Raw genomic sequence first — 17,405 nt, forward strand, 5'->3', positions numbered from 1 at the left:
AAGAGAAGGCTAAGGAGGTTAGTATACTGCATTTATTGAGGCAGGGAAATGTACCATACATTTTTGAAAGATTTTGGGTTAAGGGACAAACTCTGATTACATCTCACAAGAGCATTTATGTTAAATGTTTAATTATCTCCCAATGCCAGAGAAATGCAGTGTGTGTATGCGTGTTGCATGTGTGCACAGGCTCTAGTCTTTAGGGGCACAATCATATTTTGGTCTTGGAAGAAAATAATACCATATCATTAGTCTTCTCTAAAGCATGGAAATTATGATTTTGTGATTAGGGCAGGCTATAATTATAGGCCAAAGCAAGATAACTTAATATAATTAGTGTTAGAGCAATCACTTAAACTACCACATACAAAACTGCTGTCTGGAGTCTTAATTATACTACTGTATAAAAATCATTCATTCTGTCAGCCGTTTTCACTGCAAACGAGAAAAAGTGTACACACACAGGCACCAAATATAAGAATAAATGATCTAACCTATATATTCACAATATAATACTATCAATGGCTACAGATTAGAAAGGAGTAGCTAATAAAGCAAAATGATTCAATGAAAACTTTCTACTGCCTTACAGAATGTGTCTGGTATATCCTTGATAAATAATTTTTTTAAAATCGAGTTTCCAGTGGAAATATTTCCTGGAAATAACTCTGGAAAATTCTTTCCAAATTAAGAAAGCTTGCTGAATGCAATACTCTGTGAATCCCTTTCTAATATAAAGTATACATAATCTACACATCTGATATTACTTAATCCACAATGTACCTATCTGAAACTCTCGCTGGGAAAAAAACATGATAAGATGAAATCATTAGGTAATAGTCACATAGATGAGGAACCAAAATTAGGAGTGAAGTCATTCTCAGTTCTGCCAAGATTGCCATGTTACAGATACCTGACTCTCCTGGTATGCACACTAGAAACAAGGTAGTCACTGTCTACAAAACCCAAACACTAGCAGCTCACCTTGCTCAATTAACCTTCCTTCACTTGGGGTTTTCTCCACTTGCCACTCTAGTTTCAATTCAAGTTCTACTTCACACCCAGGCCCCTCTTTGGTGCCTCACTTTCTTCTTCAAGGTGAGCAAACTCTGTGACCTCACAGCCACATTCTGCTTAGATGCTCTTCCTGGAAATGTTCTTTTGAATTTTATTTAACCTCTGCACACTCTCTTTGTACATTATTTCCATTTGCATGGTTAGACAGCTGAATCACCCGTATAGCACACCATGACACCTTCATAAAAATTCACTATTTCAAGATCAATTGCACCCAGTCTTAAATCACATGTAAAAATAACCTCTGAAAAAAACTCTCTGGATTGTTTTTATACCTACCACATTTGTCCAAATTTAACAAAATACCACATGGATAATAAGAAGAAGGAAACAGAAGTGTAGGAAAATCTATCTTTTGTGTTTTCAAGCTTACTTTAAAAAATACAAACATTTCCTGAAACGCAGAAGTGAAAGTAGTGAATGTTACGTGGATATTTTTCCACCTTAACTGACTGATCAGAAGAGTATTTATAAACCCCTGACTGATGTCTCGAGCTGGTAAATCAACACCAGGGAAGAACATTTTAAGCACATTTATCATCTAAGACAAACAGCCTATTCAGAGCATGATTATTTTTTATTCATCATTGAAGTTCACCTCCACATTTGCTTCTTCTCAATGTTAATAATATCTGTATAAGGTTTCTCAATATTTAATATTACAGCTTGCCTATTGCATGCTGATGAGGTTAGGTCACACGCTTGATCTCTAGAAGACCAGTGAGCTTTGCCAAAAAAATAAAAGAAAAAGAAAATGACAAAAGGGCCTATTTTATACTGAAGTCTAATGCTAGTTAGCTTCATCGTAAGTACCCATTGTTGGTTTCAATGACATAAAAATCACAGTTTCACAGTTTTAAGGGAAATTGAGGCTAAGATAGTTGAATGGACTGGCCCAATGGCATGGAAGCTCATAATTATCAGAAGGCACCCACCATCCTTGAGCACCACAATTTAGAGTGTGTATGACTCAGTTAATACCCACCGAGTTAGCAATGCTGTGTCACATTCAAAAGACAGTAACATAAAAGAAAATCTTACCTGTTCATTCTCCTCTTCATCACTACTTAGCTTAAGGTCATCTTCTAGCATTCTGAAAAAAGGAACAAAGAGGTATAGATACTTAGCAAATTCAAAATAATTCAGTACCAAAATATCTTTATTAGAGTAATGATTTAACCATAAGTCTGTTTCCTGATTAATTAAAAAAAAAAAAACCCTTTTTTTTTAAGCTTTTTCTTCTGATGTACTTAGAAAATAACAAACTGCCCCATCATGAAAATTAACCCTCTTAACAGTCCTTAATAGGGTAAGATGGGTTGTTTCAAGAATATGAGGTTTTAAACAAACAGAATCAAATATACCTTTTGGTTGTGAAGTTTTAATTCCACAGTATTTGTTCAGTGTTTACCATGTGACAGGTGCTATGCTATGTCTCCATTTACTATTCAAGGTAAACAATGAGAGAGCAAGTAGAACTCTTCCGACAGCAATAACACAACAAACTAGAGCTGTGAGCATTGGCTGCTTAGATCTTCCACCGGCCAAGGATCTGGAGAAGACATCTGCCTGAAGATCCTGCCGGATGAGGAAAACTCAACAGGAGAGAACTTTCTAGAAAAGCCTCTGTGAAGGCAACTAACTCCCCAGTGCTCCCTGGTGTCTCAGATTTGCCATGGCGGAGGCAGTGGGGAAGTATACTTTTGGGTCTGTAAGAGTTAAAAGTAAAAACATACAAACAAAAAAAATCAAACCCTATTATTTCCAATGATGATAAAATTGTATTCTTAGTACCATTGCTGAACTGTTTATAGAATAATAGTTTTCAGATTAATTCATTTCAAAAGAAATCTCAGAAGGACATTCTATAACACAAATGAAAGCAGAGCTGTTCTGTGGGGGGTGGGGAAGGGTCCATTTGTGATAGATCCTGGGGCTCCAGGAATCAGTCTGAAGGCCACTGAACCCATATACTTGACAGGCCTCATTGTTCTCCTTGAAGTCACCTTCCAAAGACTCTACCCTAAAATGTGCCTCATTTCTTTAAAGGCCAATTGTGGGCCCATCATCAGTATATTCCTCTGAATATTTTTTGTAAGTAATTTCAGTGACCTTTGGGGTGAACTTGGGGTAAAGATTTGCTGGGGCAGTGCGTGGACCTAGTTTTGTCCCAACCGGCCATGTGTTTGGAGAAAATCACTTAACTCCCTTACCCTTGGTCCCATTTTCTGATTTGTAAAATGACAGGTTATGCTGGGCAATCTCTAAGGCCCAATCCTGATTAAGATTCCATGAGTATAGAGAATAAAATTACCCCTTACTTTGTAAAGTAGAAAAACTCTTCTATTTGTCATAGAGTGAGACTGAGACTTTCAGTCTCTGAAAACTGAGAAATTTCTAAGCAATTTTTGGTGTACCATTTAAACCATAACTATTAGGACACCAGATCTGCTTTTTCACAGGCTATGGCTATTCTACCAATATGGAGAAGTATCACTCTTTTATTATTTCAACCACAGGCAAACCAAGAAAACATCAGCAAAGACTGCAGAGCTCCATCCACAACTGCCCTTTATATCCGCCTGGCTGCCATTCATTTCCTTTGACCTTATAAACTCCTACCCTTGGCTTCAAAGAGAAGAGACGTGGTGGTAATTTATTAGAGCACTGTTTAGGAAGAATGTAGGAAGGGGACTGTGTTTTCTTTGTCCTTGAGTATCCAGTGACTAGCACAGTGATGGCACACAATACAATACCAGCTTGCTGGCTGGGCTGGGGCACCTTCCCTACGATTATTTTCCTACCAAAAGGCACAAATGCCTTTCTGATGAAAAACCCCAGAGGAGCAGGATAGTTTCTTGCCTCCACCCCTCACTCCCTCTTTAGAGGTAAGCTGCCAACAGCTATTTGGTTTAATCTCAAGGACTGCCCTGCAAGCATTGGGTGTTCTAAGTGTGGGTGGTCCTGTCAGTGGGTGGAAAGGAGGGGGAAGGACACACACAATCATCATTAACAACCCCCTTGTTGTTGGATGGAGGTCATATCAAGGGTGACTGAGAAGTTTCATCTTTATATAGGCAATAGCGTGCACAGACTTGAAGGCCACTGTCAACCACAGCAAGAAATCCCAACATGCCCCAAAGCAAGAGATCATAGCTTGGCTGCACACCAGCCATGTGACTCGGTCACCACGCGAGGTTGGCAATGCTGAAAGTAACCACAACAGTAAAAACAGTGTGTGAGGTTCTCTTTTAAGGTAGGAATACAGCTTATTTTTGTTTATTTTAAGCATGTGCTAAAATGTGTACATGCATCAATGCGTGTTTGTTTGAGTTTCATACTGTCTCTCATATCCTCTGATCCCTGGTAAGTCACACCTCTGGGTCTTGGCTTTGTCATTTCTATACTTGTCATTTCTACTTTGTCATCACTTCCAGAAGAAAGGCAGTCAGAGATCCACCTTGCCTTCTGAATTTTTTATACTGAGAAAAAAATGAATTTATTGTGTTTCTGGTTGAGATCTAAAAACAAAGGATCGAATGTAAAAATACCTCGTATTCAAGACAGACTTCCAGAGAAGTCAGAATCCAATGAAACTTCAGAATCTTGAAATATGGAGAAATGGCAATGAAACACTAAGTCAAACAGCTCATACATAATCCCACAGCAATCCTGGGGTACCGCTATTACCAACACTTGCAACCACAGACCTGGAACAGCCAGTCGCCGCCACCCTGTGCCCAATCCCCAACAGACACGCTGAGGAAACTGATGCTCAAGGCCATCCAAGAATACAGACCAGCCCTTCTGTTTTATTCTGATGGTCACAGCAGAATCCCCATGACTCAACTTTCAAAGTGAGTGCTTGTTTCCATTCACTGCGTTCTTCAAGTCTGGCTAAACAGACCTGGGGAAGAGGAGCCAAAGTGTGTATTTGAGGTTATAGCTGAACAATGAAATGTGGTTAGAGAAGAAAAATGCTGTAACCCCCACAAGATCCTAAGAAATGTCAGTGTTTTGTGTGCGGCAGGTAGACTGCAGGCTGGGATTACCTCCAGCTAAACACACAAATGGTACTGTTGCAATCCCCAACTCTAATCCCACCCACTTGAGAACATTTTTATCATCTGTCTATTTCTGAAAGGAACAGATTGGCATACGTACATTAAACAAGAACAAACAACTACAAAGGCGTAAGCCAAAAGTGAGAGAAAATCCAAATTAAGTGTTGGCCAGGCCAAAAGGCAGGGGTTTGGGATCTCCGACTCCATTTCCAAAAAAGGAAGGCAAAGCCTCTGATGTTCTGAAGGGCTGAAGGCAGAGTTTGGGATGGGTCATACACACATAAGCCCATGAAGCCTGTGCTTCGGCGTCATGGTGGCTCATGTGGGCACCTGCCGCACCCTTGCATCCTTACATTTGAGCACCACCCAGCCTTCTTCCAGCCAATGATGCCCACCCAGCGAGAAAGCAGCTCCCTTTCATGCTCCCTTAGTCCCTCCCCTTCCAGAACTCTTGATTAGGAGCAGATCTCAGCGTTGAATGGATCTTTGTGCCAGGCTGGCTAAAAGCACTTTCTACGTTACCTCATTCAGTCCCACAGCAACTCCTCTGAGGTGGGCGCTGCTGGGACAGCAGGCTGTGGTGGTCCCAGCAGGCTGCTGGGACAGTCAGGCTGCCAGGATGAAACCTAGCGCTGCCACTCACCTAGCTGAGTGACCCAATACCTGCCTTAACGGGTTTTCTGGAGAAATCATTACACAACCCTTGGAAAGTGCTTAGTACAGAACCTGGCATGGAACAAGCATTCAATAAATGTTCATTTTCACTAATATTCCTCTTTTATCTCTGACGGATATGCCTTAGAGCATTTAAAGAATTTGCATGGGTAAACAATGTGAGAGAAAAGATATTTCTATAATAATGCCTTAAATCTAAGCTCTACTTACCAGAATAGAGCTTTCTACTTTTTTTATACCTTTTCCCCCCTTACTATTTTTCTTTTCTGAAAAGAAAAGATGAGGCTCTCTAGAGGGGTAATGTATTTTAGGGTATAATTGCTGCCATGGTTGATTGATCGGATGTGGCTTCACAGCAAGAGAGGACAGTAAACATGCCCGTCACCCTCAGTGCACAAGGAGATCTGCTCTGAGGGCCAGTGGTCAGCCACATGGCCAGGGTCCCTCAGCAGGAGCCACCAAGTGATGACAACGGGGATGCTGAAATAAAACAGACAATAAAATGAAACTTTTCGAAGGATGAGCAGGGAGCAGAGGTGCGGCCAGAGGTAAACAGAAACCTGGACTCAGTGCCCTGAACACCTGAGGGGCTGTCAAACTGCTGTCAGAGGCACTCCAGGGTGGTACCCCTTGTGACTTCCCTCTGAACCAGGTAACTAACAACTGAGATGTTAAAGGACTTGGGCAAGAGTTTTAAACATGCAATTGATGATTAAGATTCCATCTATTTTTCACTGGGGAACTGCATTAGACAACAGTTTCGTATCTTAAAATTACTGTCCCAGGTATGTTATGCCATGCCCTATGAGTACCTGGTACAGGTCAAAAGGTTTGGAGCCCCAGGAGGGGGCCTTGTGCGGCCTGCGTACAGGAGAGGGTGTGACAGAGTGGCTTTGGAGCTCTGAAGCCACTTTGCCGTGTGTGTGCCAAGTACTACCTCTGCGGGTGGGTGTTGGGGGTCTCTTCCACAAGTGAGGGATGAATGGCAACACTGCCTCTCCAACAGCAGGATTGGCATCCGGTCTCTCAGCCTTCTACTCCTTCTTCTGCCCGTGTGCGAGTGGGGGGAGGGCTGGCACCCTGTCTCCCAGGGCTATTACATTTGCATTGGCACTATCACTCTCGCCATTTACAAACTGCGTGCAGTTGTGAAGCTCTGGCACACACAGTTCTCACAGAACCCAACTGCCTCCTCTGATGGGATCTTCAGGAGCTCTCATAAAAGGGAGAACTTAAAACCCCTACAACTTTAATATTTGTGGCAACTTTCCCACATGTAGTATTTTTTAACTGGGCAACAAATTTATGTTGTTGCTAGTCCTTACATTTTTGAGGTACGGCACTTTCCAGGGAACAGGAACAGTAGCCTACCCTTAGCAGATGGTCAACTGTTTCTAATGCTCCACTATTTCTTCACAGGTATTGCAAACGGGCACATTAACTGCCTTCAAATGTAACGGCAGCCATTTCACAGAGCAGTGGTTTTTAATTAATAGGATTTCCCCGGAATTACTTGCCATTTGGGGCCCTTAACAGACCTGAATCCTTTAGCCCTTTAAAGTTCATTTCATTTTGCTTGATCTTAATGGCTTTTAAAAAATCTGAGTTTTAATTGGGCTGTTTGATTTTCAGATTTGCTTCTATATCTGGTGCTACTATGGTCTCCACCTATTTGAGATTTAAAGCCAAAGACAAATGTTTATGACTCCCCATTAAACATATTCATATATGCAAATATCTATTCTAGCAATTAGCAGTGCACGATAGCCTACTCGTTATGCAAGTATACCCCTCTGCAGGTATTCCCCAAGCCATCATCTCTACTGCTCAGAACATGGGGAGGAAGTTATAAAACACATTTCATTCTGTCTGAAGTCCACTGCTCTGTCAGGGTCAGTGCTACCATCTGCCTGGGCTTATTTTCATAAATAGGTAACCACTTTTCCTCTGCATTTGTTCAGAAGAATTTAGCTCATATCACTCCAGTCGACTGGGAGCCAGGAAGGCTAGGATAGGCTCACACTGGGGGTTGGTGATTTAATGCATCCAAGGTACAAATGAAGTAACTTAGTCTGGAAACAAATGGAGAAATCAGGAGTAAGACAAAGGGTGTGGTCTAGATGACCCAAGCGTTTTCAACTCTGATATCTTCCTATCCAGGGTTTCATATTTACATCTTTTGAAGCAATGTTGATGCATAGAGAGTTGGTTCACATACATTTCCTTCCTGGACCTCTTCTGCCTGGGACTGTTTTGGTTGTCAATGAAATCACGAATAGCTCTCTGATTCTGTCACGCTCATCCTGGGTTGGAGGGTGAAGGTGCATTGTATCTTTTCTGTTTGTGACCTTACCTTTCCTTACAGATGGTAAATTCCAGTGGTCTTTTTCTCCCATGTACAAGCTGAGTCCACCTGCTACCTTCTACACAGGCCCATCCTCCCTGGGGGCCAGTATCTCATTTCCTACTATTTAGGACTCTCGCAAAAAATCAACCTCATTTAGAAAACCTGCTAAACCCTGGTGAGATACGAGATGAATGTCTTTGAAATCTCATATCTAGCATGTTAATGTAGAATAAATGGAAATCAAAGGAAAGTGAAAATCAACACTAATAAAAAAAATCACAGTCAGTGGTGGGATGAGTTCTGGAGACCAGGGGGCTCAGGAAAAGTTGTGAGGAGGAGAGAGTACTTGAGGGGCTTCAAGGTCCTAGAGGAGGCAGATTGAAATCAGGGACTCTATCCTGCCCCATGAAGGAAGGGTGACAGCCAAGCACAGAGTGCTTGGGGGAACAGAGGTATTTATTTCCCTCACTCTCATGATATTTTAAAAAAAGTAATACAGGGGCGCCTGGGTGGTGCAGTCGGTTAAGCGTCCGACTTTGGCCAGGTCACGATCTCACGGTCCAGGAGTTCGAGCCCCGCGTCAGGCTCTGGGCTGATGGCTCAGAGCCTGGAGCCTGTTTCCGATTCTGTGTCTCCCTCTCTCTCTGCTCCTCCCCCGTTCATGCTCTGTCTCTCTCTGTCCCAGAAATAAATAAACGTTGAAAAAAAAATTAAAAAAAAAAAAAAGTAATACATACATATAGTTCAGAACTCTCCAAATAGGAAAAGGTGTTCAGGGGCGCCTGGGTGGTTCAGTTGGTTAAGTGTCCGACTTTGGCTCAGGTCATGATTTCACGGGTTCCTGGGTTTGAGCCCCACGTCGGGCTCAGTGCTCACAGCTCAGAGCCTGGAGCCTACTTCAGATTCTGTGTCTCCCTCTCTCTCTGCCCCATCCCCACTCATGCTCTGTCTCTCTCTGTCTTAAAAATAAATAAAACATTAAAAAAAAATTGAAAAAAGGAAAAGGTGTCCAGTGAAATGTCTCACTCCCAGCCTTGTTCCAATCCTCTTACTTCTAACTTTCGTCCCCCAAAGTCACCATTGTCTATAGTTTCTTATACAGTTTCTTATAAGAAATAATAGTTTCTTATTATTTCAGGTTTTCTTTATGAATCAACAAGCAAATATGAATGCAGCACATTAGACCCATCAGGGTAAGTACACGGCATTTAAGAACAACTATGAGGTGGACAAATATAATGTCAACTGGATCCTCTTTATCTGGCTGTGGTAGGCAGCTTCCAAGATGCTCCCAATGATCCCACGTCCTGGTATTCATGTCCTCATGCACTCCCCTCCCCTGAGTGTGGCCGCACCGAGTGACTTGCTTCTAGTGAATGGAGTAGGGCAAAAGGGATGGGGTGTCACTTGCGAGTTCAGGTGACCTCTGCTTGTTGGCATGCATGCTCTTACTCTTCATGCCTGCTTGCTTGGATGGAAAAAGCTGCCAGGTTGTGAGCTGCTGTACGGAGAAATCCCCATGGCAGGGAGCTGAGGGGAACCTGCTGCCAACAGCCAAGGAAGAACTAAGGTCCTCAGCCCAGCCACCCAGGAAGAACTGAATCTTGCCAGCAACCACATGAGTGAACTTGGAAGTGGGTCTTTTCCCAGGTATGCCTTGAGGGGACTGCAGACCCACTGACCCCGTGCTGCTTTGTGAGAGGTCCTTAGCCAGAGGACCCAGGTGAGCCACACTCAGATCCCTGACTGACAGAAACTATAGGGTAATAAATGTTGTTTGAAGCCGCTAAGTTTTGCTGTAATTCGTTAGGCATTGATAAGTAATTCATATGCTGGCAGATGATTTTAAATATTTAGTGTGTCCCTTTTCAAGATCACTCTCAGCTGCTTAAGCTAAAAGCATTAGCAGCCATTATTCAAGCCGTTCAACAGAAGTATACTGTGGGCCTAAAGGGTAATTAAAAAGTTGTAAAAGCCATGTTAAAAAAGGTGTGAAAAACGAGTAAAACCAACCAACAGTATGTTTTATTTAAGCCAACATATCGTTTCAATGATAATATACACAGTTCAAATGCTCACTAGCCACATGTGGCTAGTGGCTCCTACACCGGACAATGCAGGCTCATAGAAGGTGAGGGATGGTCAGATCTCTAGAGGTTTTGTTTTTCCCACCCCACTCAGCCCTCAGCCCCCCATTGCCTATTTCAAATGTCAGTCTCTAACACTTCTTGCCTGCACCTGACAGGGTGCACGGAACAAGCCTATGAAGGCAAAGATCCTGGTAACTTAGCATGTGAAGGAACTGAGGGAGGAGAAAGGGAAGGTTTTGGTTAGAATCATCATGAATGTGTAGCCCCCACTGACTACCCTTGGTGGAGACTGGAATCCCAGAGGTCCATTTTGTGTCAGTTAAATGTTTCAGTGACCCATTCTGCTTCTAATTCTGATGATGCTAATTACATGTAAGCTTTTGGCTTCACAGAAGAACTGGAAAGCAGAACCTTGCACAAAGCTGCAGGTGGCCCACAAGAGGGGTATGCTCAGGGCAATGTGTTTGGGAGCCATGGCCTAGGAAACCAGAACAGTGGGCAGCTTTGCAAATACACCTTGTCAAAGGCTGACTGTGCAAGGGACGTCTACCCTTGTTGCTCTGACATACCCGCTTCTCTTAGATATAGTAAAGACACAGCTCCCAAAAGTTAAAGAATTCTAGATTTTTTTTTAAGTTGTATATTTTTAAAAGTGTGCTGGTTGTTTTTTTTTTTTTTTTTTTCACTTGGAATTGCAGTTCTAGCTCGGGATGCTGAGTGGCCCAGAGGGAATTCTCCGTCTAGGAGAAATAGAAAGCTGGGCCCGTTTTCCTTGAACATCTATCTCATGGATGTTCACACGGTTCGTGTGACCATGAAAGTATGAAAATGCTCCATCTTTTCCATTTAGGGCAATGTACGCCACAGTTATAATGAAGCATTCTGTGAACACATCAGATTTTAAAATTGCTCCTTCCTGAAAGAAGTACAGGAGAAAAGGGCCGTGTGGACTCTATCGTTTCTATCAAAAAACAACCGTGGCTTTAGAAATAGCACTTTAATAGAGAAAAGCTCTCTCCTCAAAGACAGTTTCAAAATTCCTATCCTTGTTTGTTACAAGGACTTCTAGAAAATTAGTTTCTGAACTTGGTGTCCTCGGTTTTAGAGGATTCAATTTCTAAGGCTGAGTAAATTCAAGTACAGCATGTGAAAGAATAAGATCCTTTTCCAGGTAGATACCAGAAGAGAGGTCAGAGGACCCTGACTGGGAACATAAAGTTTTCTTGGCTGCATAGATTCGATGATGGGTATTTCTTTATTTAACCCTCTTTGCAGGGGAATGTTTACACATAACCAGAGGAGAAATGAGATATGCACATATATGGCTTATGTTTGTGATGTTGAATATTAATTGGTTGTCAATAGATTAATAAGCTGGTTGCCTATTCTGTTTGCTAACTAATGTTTAGCTTATTTAATTGATAACTTTTGACAATAAGAACACACTGAACCTAAAACGGTTACACATCCAGTAGGTTAAGATTTGTTCTTTGGTTCATGATGCCAGTTTTTGCATTTTTGTGGCTATCGTTATTAATAAGTTAACTGCTAAGTGTCCCTAATTGAGAGATTTATTTGAACTGATAAACTGTTAGAATTAGAAAAGAGAACCAAGCATAATCTCCTAATTAGCAAATGAGTGCACTTTAAGTGATATCAACCTCACATGTTGCCTGTGTATGGCATAACATAGTGGTTTCTAAACTTTACTGCACATCAGAATCACTTGGGATCTTTGAAGAATACCACCCCCACATTCTTATGTAACAGGGGTGTGATCTGGGCAGCCATGTTTTTAAAAGCCTCCTAGGTGATTCTGATTTATAGCAAAGTTTGGGAACCACTATATAACACACACCTGGACAAGAGTCAGAAGAGCTGCATGTCTTCAATAGTTTTGGACCTAAATTCTGAAGTTTTAGTTTACCCATTAATAAAATGGGATGATAGTTGATTCAAATGAGAAAATAAGGTGAAAGCACCCTGGCAATTGCAAAGCCTCGTAAGGGTTTCTCAATGATGTGGTTAATGTTACGTTAGGTGCTTTAAAAAATACTGATTCTTTTTGCACAGTGAAGGAAGTCATCAACAAAATCATAAGGCAACCTACTGAATGGGAGAAGGTATTTGCAAATGATATATCTGATAAGGAGTTAATATACAAAATATATAAAGAACTTATACAACTCAACACCAAAAAACAAATAATCCAATTAAAAAATGGGCAGAAGACCTGAATAGACATTTCTTCAAAGAAGACACACAAAGGGCCAACAGACACATGAAAGGATGCTGAACATCACTCATCATCAGGGAAACGCAAATCAAAATCAAAATGAGATATTACTCTACACCTGTTAGAAAGGCTAGAATCAAAAAGATAAGAAATAACAGGTGTCGGCAAGGATGTACAGAAAAAGGAACCTTCATGAACTGTTGGTGGAAATGCAAACTGGTGCAGCCACTGTGGAAAACAGTATGGAGGTTCCTCAAAAAATTAAAAATAGAACTAGCATATGATCTAGTAAGTTCACTATTGGGTATTTATTTAAAGAAAATGAAAACACTAATACAAAAAGATACATGCACCCTATGTTTATTGCAGCATTATTTATAATAGCTACAATATGGAAGTAATCCAAGTGTCCACTGATAGATGAATGGATAGAAAAGATGTGGTGCATATAGTGGAATATTAGTCAGTCATAAAAAGAAGGGTATATTACCATTGTGATAACATGGATGGATTTAAAGGATATAATGCAAATGAAATAAATTGGACAGAGAAAGACAAATACCATGATTTCACTCATATGCAAAATTTAACAAAACAACTGAAGAAGAAAAGAGACAAAAAATTAGACTTATATATGGAGAACAAACTGGTGGTAGAGGGGAAGAGGTGGGTTAGAAGATGAGTGAAATAGATAGATACAGGGGAAAGAAAAAACTGATTCATGGGCCTCATCCCCAGAGAATCTGATTTAACTGGCCTTGGGTTGGGCATGGGCATCAGTGTTTTTGACAGACAGCCCAGATGAATTTACTGTTCAGTCAGGGTTAAAAACCACGGCCTCAACTCCAAGTGAACGATCACCTTCTCATTGGGACCATCTCCAATTCACAGGACGGAATTCTTCACATCTCTCTAACTGAACAGAATTAAAGCACTATATAGGGCTGCTTGTCAACTCTTCTGGCTCCAGCTTTCCCCTCCCCTTGCATTTGAATAAGAAAGCTTCCAAGGGAGAGGTGTGTTTTCCTCAATGCCTAAAACAAGGGACAAACCCATCAATACTAATGAGTTAAGGAATTATTGTTAGTGTTTTAGAATTCTTCAGTGGTTGTTTTCAGAAGCCATGGACAATGCTGGGGCACCTGAGATTATTTTCTGGCCTTTTCTTCAGCCCCTGGGAGGAAATAAGAAGGTTATAGGTTATCCTGCCTTTCAAGTTCTCAGGAGGAGTCCCCAAACTCCAAGACAAAATAACATAGTGCGCTGGGTTGTCTATTGGTTGACAGCTCCCCTTTAAAGCACTACCCAGTACCACAGGTGCTAGAGGCCTGGGAACTACATTCCCTGCCTGCAGAAGTTTTGGGTTTGATGTCACCAGTGAGAAGCATCGAATAGGGTTCGGAAGGTTAAAGAGCAATGGAAGCCATTAATGCTCCCAGGTCAGTGAAAGCCGTACATAAGCTTCAGCAGATGGCAGATGTGCTGTCAGTAGCTTCCAGGCATTCTGGCACCTGTAGGTGCTGCAGACATCTGAGGTTATTGTTAGCACCTTTCCGTAACTCTGGCTTTTACCGATTTCCTGGTGGCTCCGTGCCTATAACTACCCTAACCCTCCTGATGCATTTGGAAGCCACTAATGCTGTATCTTAAGTGCGTTTCTACTTAAAATACCTAGAGTGGTTTCTCTTTCCCAGATCATACTCTGACTTAACATATGGTAATTAGGAGCATGAACTCTGAAGTCAGAAAGCCTGGTTTATTGATGTACATTCAGGCCCTGCCACATTCTAGCTGTGCATCCTTGTGCAGAGAACCTAGAATTGCTCGGTCTCAGCTTCTTCATCTTTATTTTTAAATTTTATTATTTACTTATTTATTTATTGAGAGAGAGAAAGGGAGAGAGAAAGATTGAGAGCATGCATGAGTGGGGTAGGGTCAGAGGGAGAGGGAGAGAGAGAATCTTAAGCAGGCTCCATGCCAGTGTGGAACCTGATGTGGGGCTTGATCCCACAACTGTACAACCATGACCTGAGCTGAAACCAAGAGTTGGACACTTAACTGAATGAGCCACCCAGGCGCCCCAGTTTTCTTATCTTTAAAACATAAAAATAAGAATGTTTACCTCCCAGGAATATTGTGGGAATTATATGGGGAAAATGCACAAAACATTTTGCAGTGCCTGATACACAATAACTAATACATATTCAGTATTATTATTGGTATTTTATTACCCATTCCGTCTTGTAACAATGTGCATGTGATAATTTAAGTCCATTCCCTTCTTCTAACAGAGAACATAAACTCCTTAATTTATTGACCATCTCCAAAGAGCCAAGGGTATTCTAGGTGCTAGTGATATAAAGTTGAAAAAGTCTTTGCTTTCAAGTGGCTCACTGCTTATTGGAGGGAAAGTCAGATCAGTAAACCTAGGAAACTGATAAGCAGTGGGAGCACAAATAACCATCTTCTTTCTTTGTCAGACAATCCTGGCCCCTTTTATTTTTCCTCATAAGTTTTATTCTCCAGGCTTTGAAGCATCTCTGTATTTCTCTCTTGTGTCCACTACAAGTTCTCCGACGTCCTTCCCAATGTACATTCATGTGAGGGACACAGTCCACTGTATAGGCTATATCGGTATTAACCGGAGTGGGAGAGACACCTGTCCTATGCCTGAAGTCAACAGTTCCTAATTGTTCTTCACCTTGTTCATTTAGTTGCTTCCTCCCTGTGCATCTGCCTCTTTGTTCAGGATACCCATAGGTAATTTGAGATTCATCACCAAATTTTAACAACCTTGTCCTATGCTATGTGGACCTAGATGACTATTCTGGTTTCTGTGACTGTGGAGGGAACCAAGCCAGACCTGGATACTGCAGAGATCCAGCCAATCCCTCACCCCAAGTTGTCCAGTCCCTGGAACATATGCCCTCAGGACTTCTGGCTACCTGTGACTAGATGCAGGCTTTGTTTTAAAAATATATTTTTGAAAGAGAGAAAGCATGATGGGGCGCCTGGGTGGCGCAGTCGGTTAAGCGTCCGACTTCAGCCAGGTCACGATCTCGCACTCCGTGAGTTCGAGCCCCGCGTCGGGCTCTGGGCTGATGGCTCAGAGCCTGGAGCCTGTTTCAGATTCTGTGTCTCCCTCTCTCTCTGCCCCTCCCCCGTTCATGCTCTGTCTCTCTCTGTCCCAAAAATAAATAAACGTTGAAAAAAAAATTTAAAAAAAATAAAAATAAAAAAAAAAGAGAAAGCATGAGTGGGTGAGGGGAAGGGAGGGTGGGTGGGAGCAGAGGATCCGAAACAGGCCCTGCACAGAGAGCAGCAAGCCTGACGTGGGGCTCGAATTCACAAAGAGAGAGAACATGACCTGAGTTGAAGTCAGATGCTCATTGGTGGCTGCAGCCTTTATACTAAATCCACTAACCCACACTAAATCCCCCACTAAATCCACTAAATGCCACAAACAACAATAAACTGATCATTTAAATGTAAAGAGAAGAAAAGGACATCCATGTTCCATATTAGAGAAAAAGCATCCTATTAGCTATTCATTAAAACAGATCTCATATACACCAGGACCAATACACTACTTTTTAAAAAAAGTGAATAGGGTTGAAAGGCAAATATATTAAATTGTCTAAACTCATTTTCAGGTATGCACAACTGGTTTTTGCAATGGGAAACAGTTACCCATTCAACATGCATCTCTATCCACCAAATACATCCTTATGGGAGTTGTTCTGCTCATAGTGATACAGAACGTATCAAACAACCCATGCACATTAAACCCTGCCATACCTATTGTAGAGGATGGTTCCATTTACTGAACTGGAAACAGGGTCACAAGCATCAGTCAGGGCCACTCCACAAAAAAGTTTCAGCATTTCCTTATAGTTTTAGGTCAGGTGTATTTTGGGTTTAAGTAAAAAAGAGTAAAACTGCAGAATCAAGTTGTTGCCTACCCAACTTTTTACATATTCATCTATTTGACTTTCATGTGGCAGAAAGGAATCTCAAGTGCAAAGGAAATAATTCATGTGAAAAATTTTAAGTGGTAGTGCATATTTTTGAAACAGAATGGGACTGTAGAGTAATGTTTGTTCTACTTATGAAAATGACCAGTAATGATCATGATAAATGTAGTCACTATCCTAGAGGTCATGGTGTAAATCCTGCCTAGGTGGGTCTATTCATTGACAGAGCACAGGAGTAGGGATGAAGAGAAGTAGGGCCGCAGTCCAATGTAGACTTTCTGATTTTCCAATTTTAGATGGGTCAAGAGTCCTGGTCCACAGTTTCTCATTAGAATGGTAGAGAATCAACTGAGCTCAGGACCAGTACTAGACACACTGTGAAGTAGATGTACTATTGTCTTTGGAAACCTCTACCATTTTAGGTGCACCATCTCCCTATCCCAAGGCTCGTGGCTCCTTTCTCATGCAGCACGTTCAGGATCCCCTCTGGGATAGACAGATGTGGCATTCAGTTGTCATGTCTCCTTAAGGTTCTTCTTCTCGGCTGTGACAATTTCTCAGTCTTGCTTTGTTTTTGATGATGTTGACCACTTTGAGGAGTGTTGGCCATGTTTTTTGTAGAATGTCCCACAATTTGGATTGTTTGATATTTTTCTTATGATGAGGTTAGGGCTCTGGGGAGGAAGAGTCCAGAGGTAAAGTGCCATTCTTGTTCCATCATATCAAGGGTGCATGTTATCAACATGATTTATCACTTATGATGTTAAGCTTGGCATCACTTGGCTAAAATTGTGTTTGTCAGATTTATCCACTGTAAAGTTATTCTTTTCCCCCTCTTTCCAGACTCCACATGGAAGTACCTAAGGAAAATTCATGCTTAAGGGGTAGAGATTTACATTCCACTTCCTTGAGGAGCAGTATCTACAGATATTATTTGGTATT

The 17,405-nt window shown here is 41.6% G+C and overlaps 1 protein-coding gene and 1 long non-coding RNA gene across 6 annotated transcripts in view; one reads left to right on the forward strand and one right to left on the reverse strand.

The window, feature by feature from the left end:
• The window catches only part of AFF3 (ALF transcription elongation factor 3), a 578,761-nt gene that overhangs the window by 120,335 nt on the left and 441,021 nt on the right, over window positions 1-17,405 (reverse strand). For all 5 annotated transcript variants that reach the window (XM_086701326.1, XM_086701328.1, XM_086701330.1 and 2 more), the window contains one exon: window positions 2,119-2,170. In XM_086701326.1, coding sequence (XP_086557452.1) covers window positions 2,119-2,170 — 52 coding nt within the window. The remainder of the gene's footprint in view (window positions 1-2,118; window positions 2,171-17,405) is intronic.
• Window positions 9,567-17,405, forward strand: part of LOC147582560 (uncharacterized) — a 32,121-nt gene continuing 24,282 nt past the window's right edge. The window contains exon 1 of the long non-coding RNA XR_015249278.1: window positions 9,567-9,813. This is a non-coding gene — a long non-coding RNA (uncharacterized LOC147582560). The remainder of the gene's footprint in view (window positions 9,814-17,405) is intronic.

The sequence above is a fragment of the Puma concolor genome, chromosome A3 (assembly GCF_028749965.1).
Source record: "Puma concolor isolate L17-30 chromosome A3, mPumCon1.1.hap2, whole genome shotgun sequence".
NCBI lineage: Eukaryota > Metazoa > Chordata > Mammalia > Carnivora > Felidae > Puma > Puma concolor.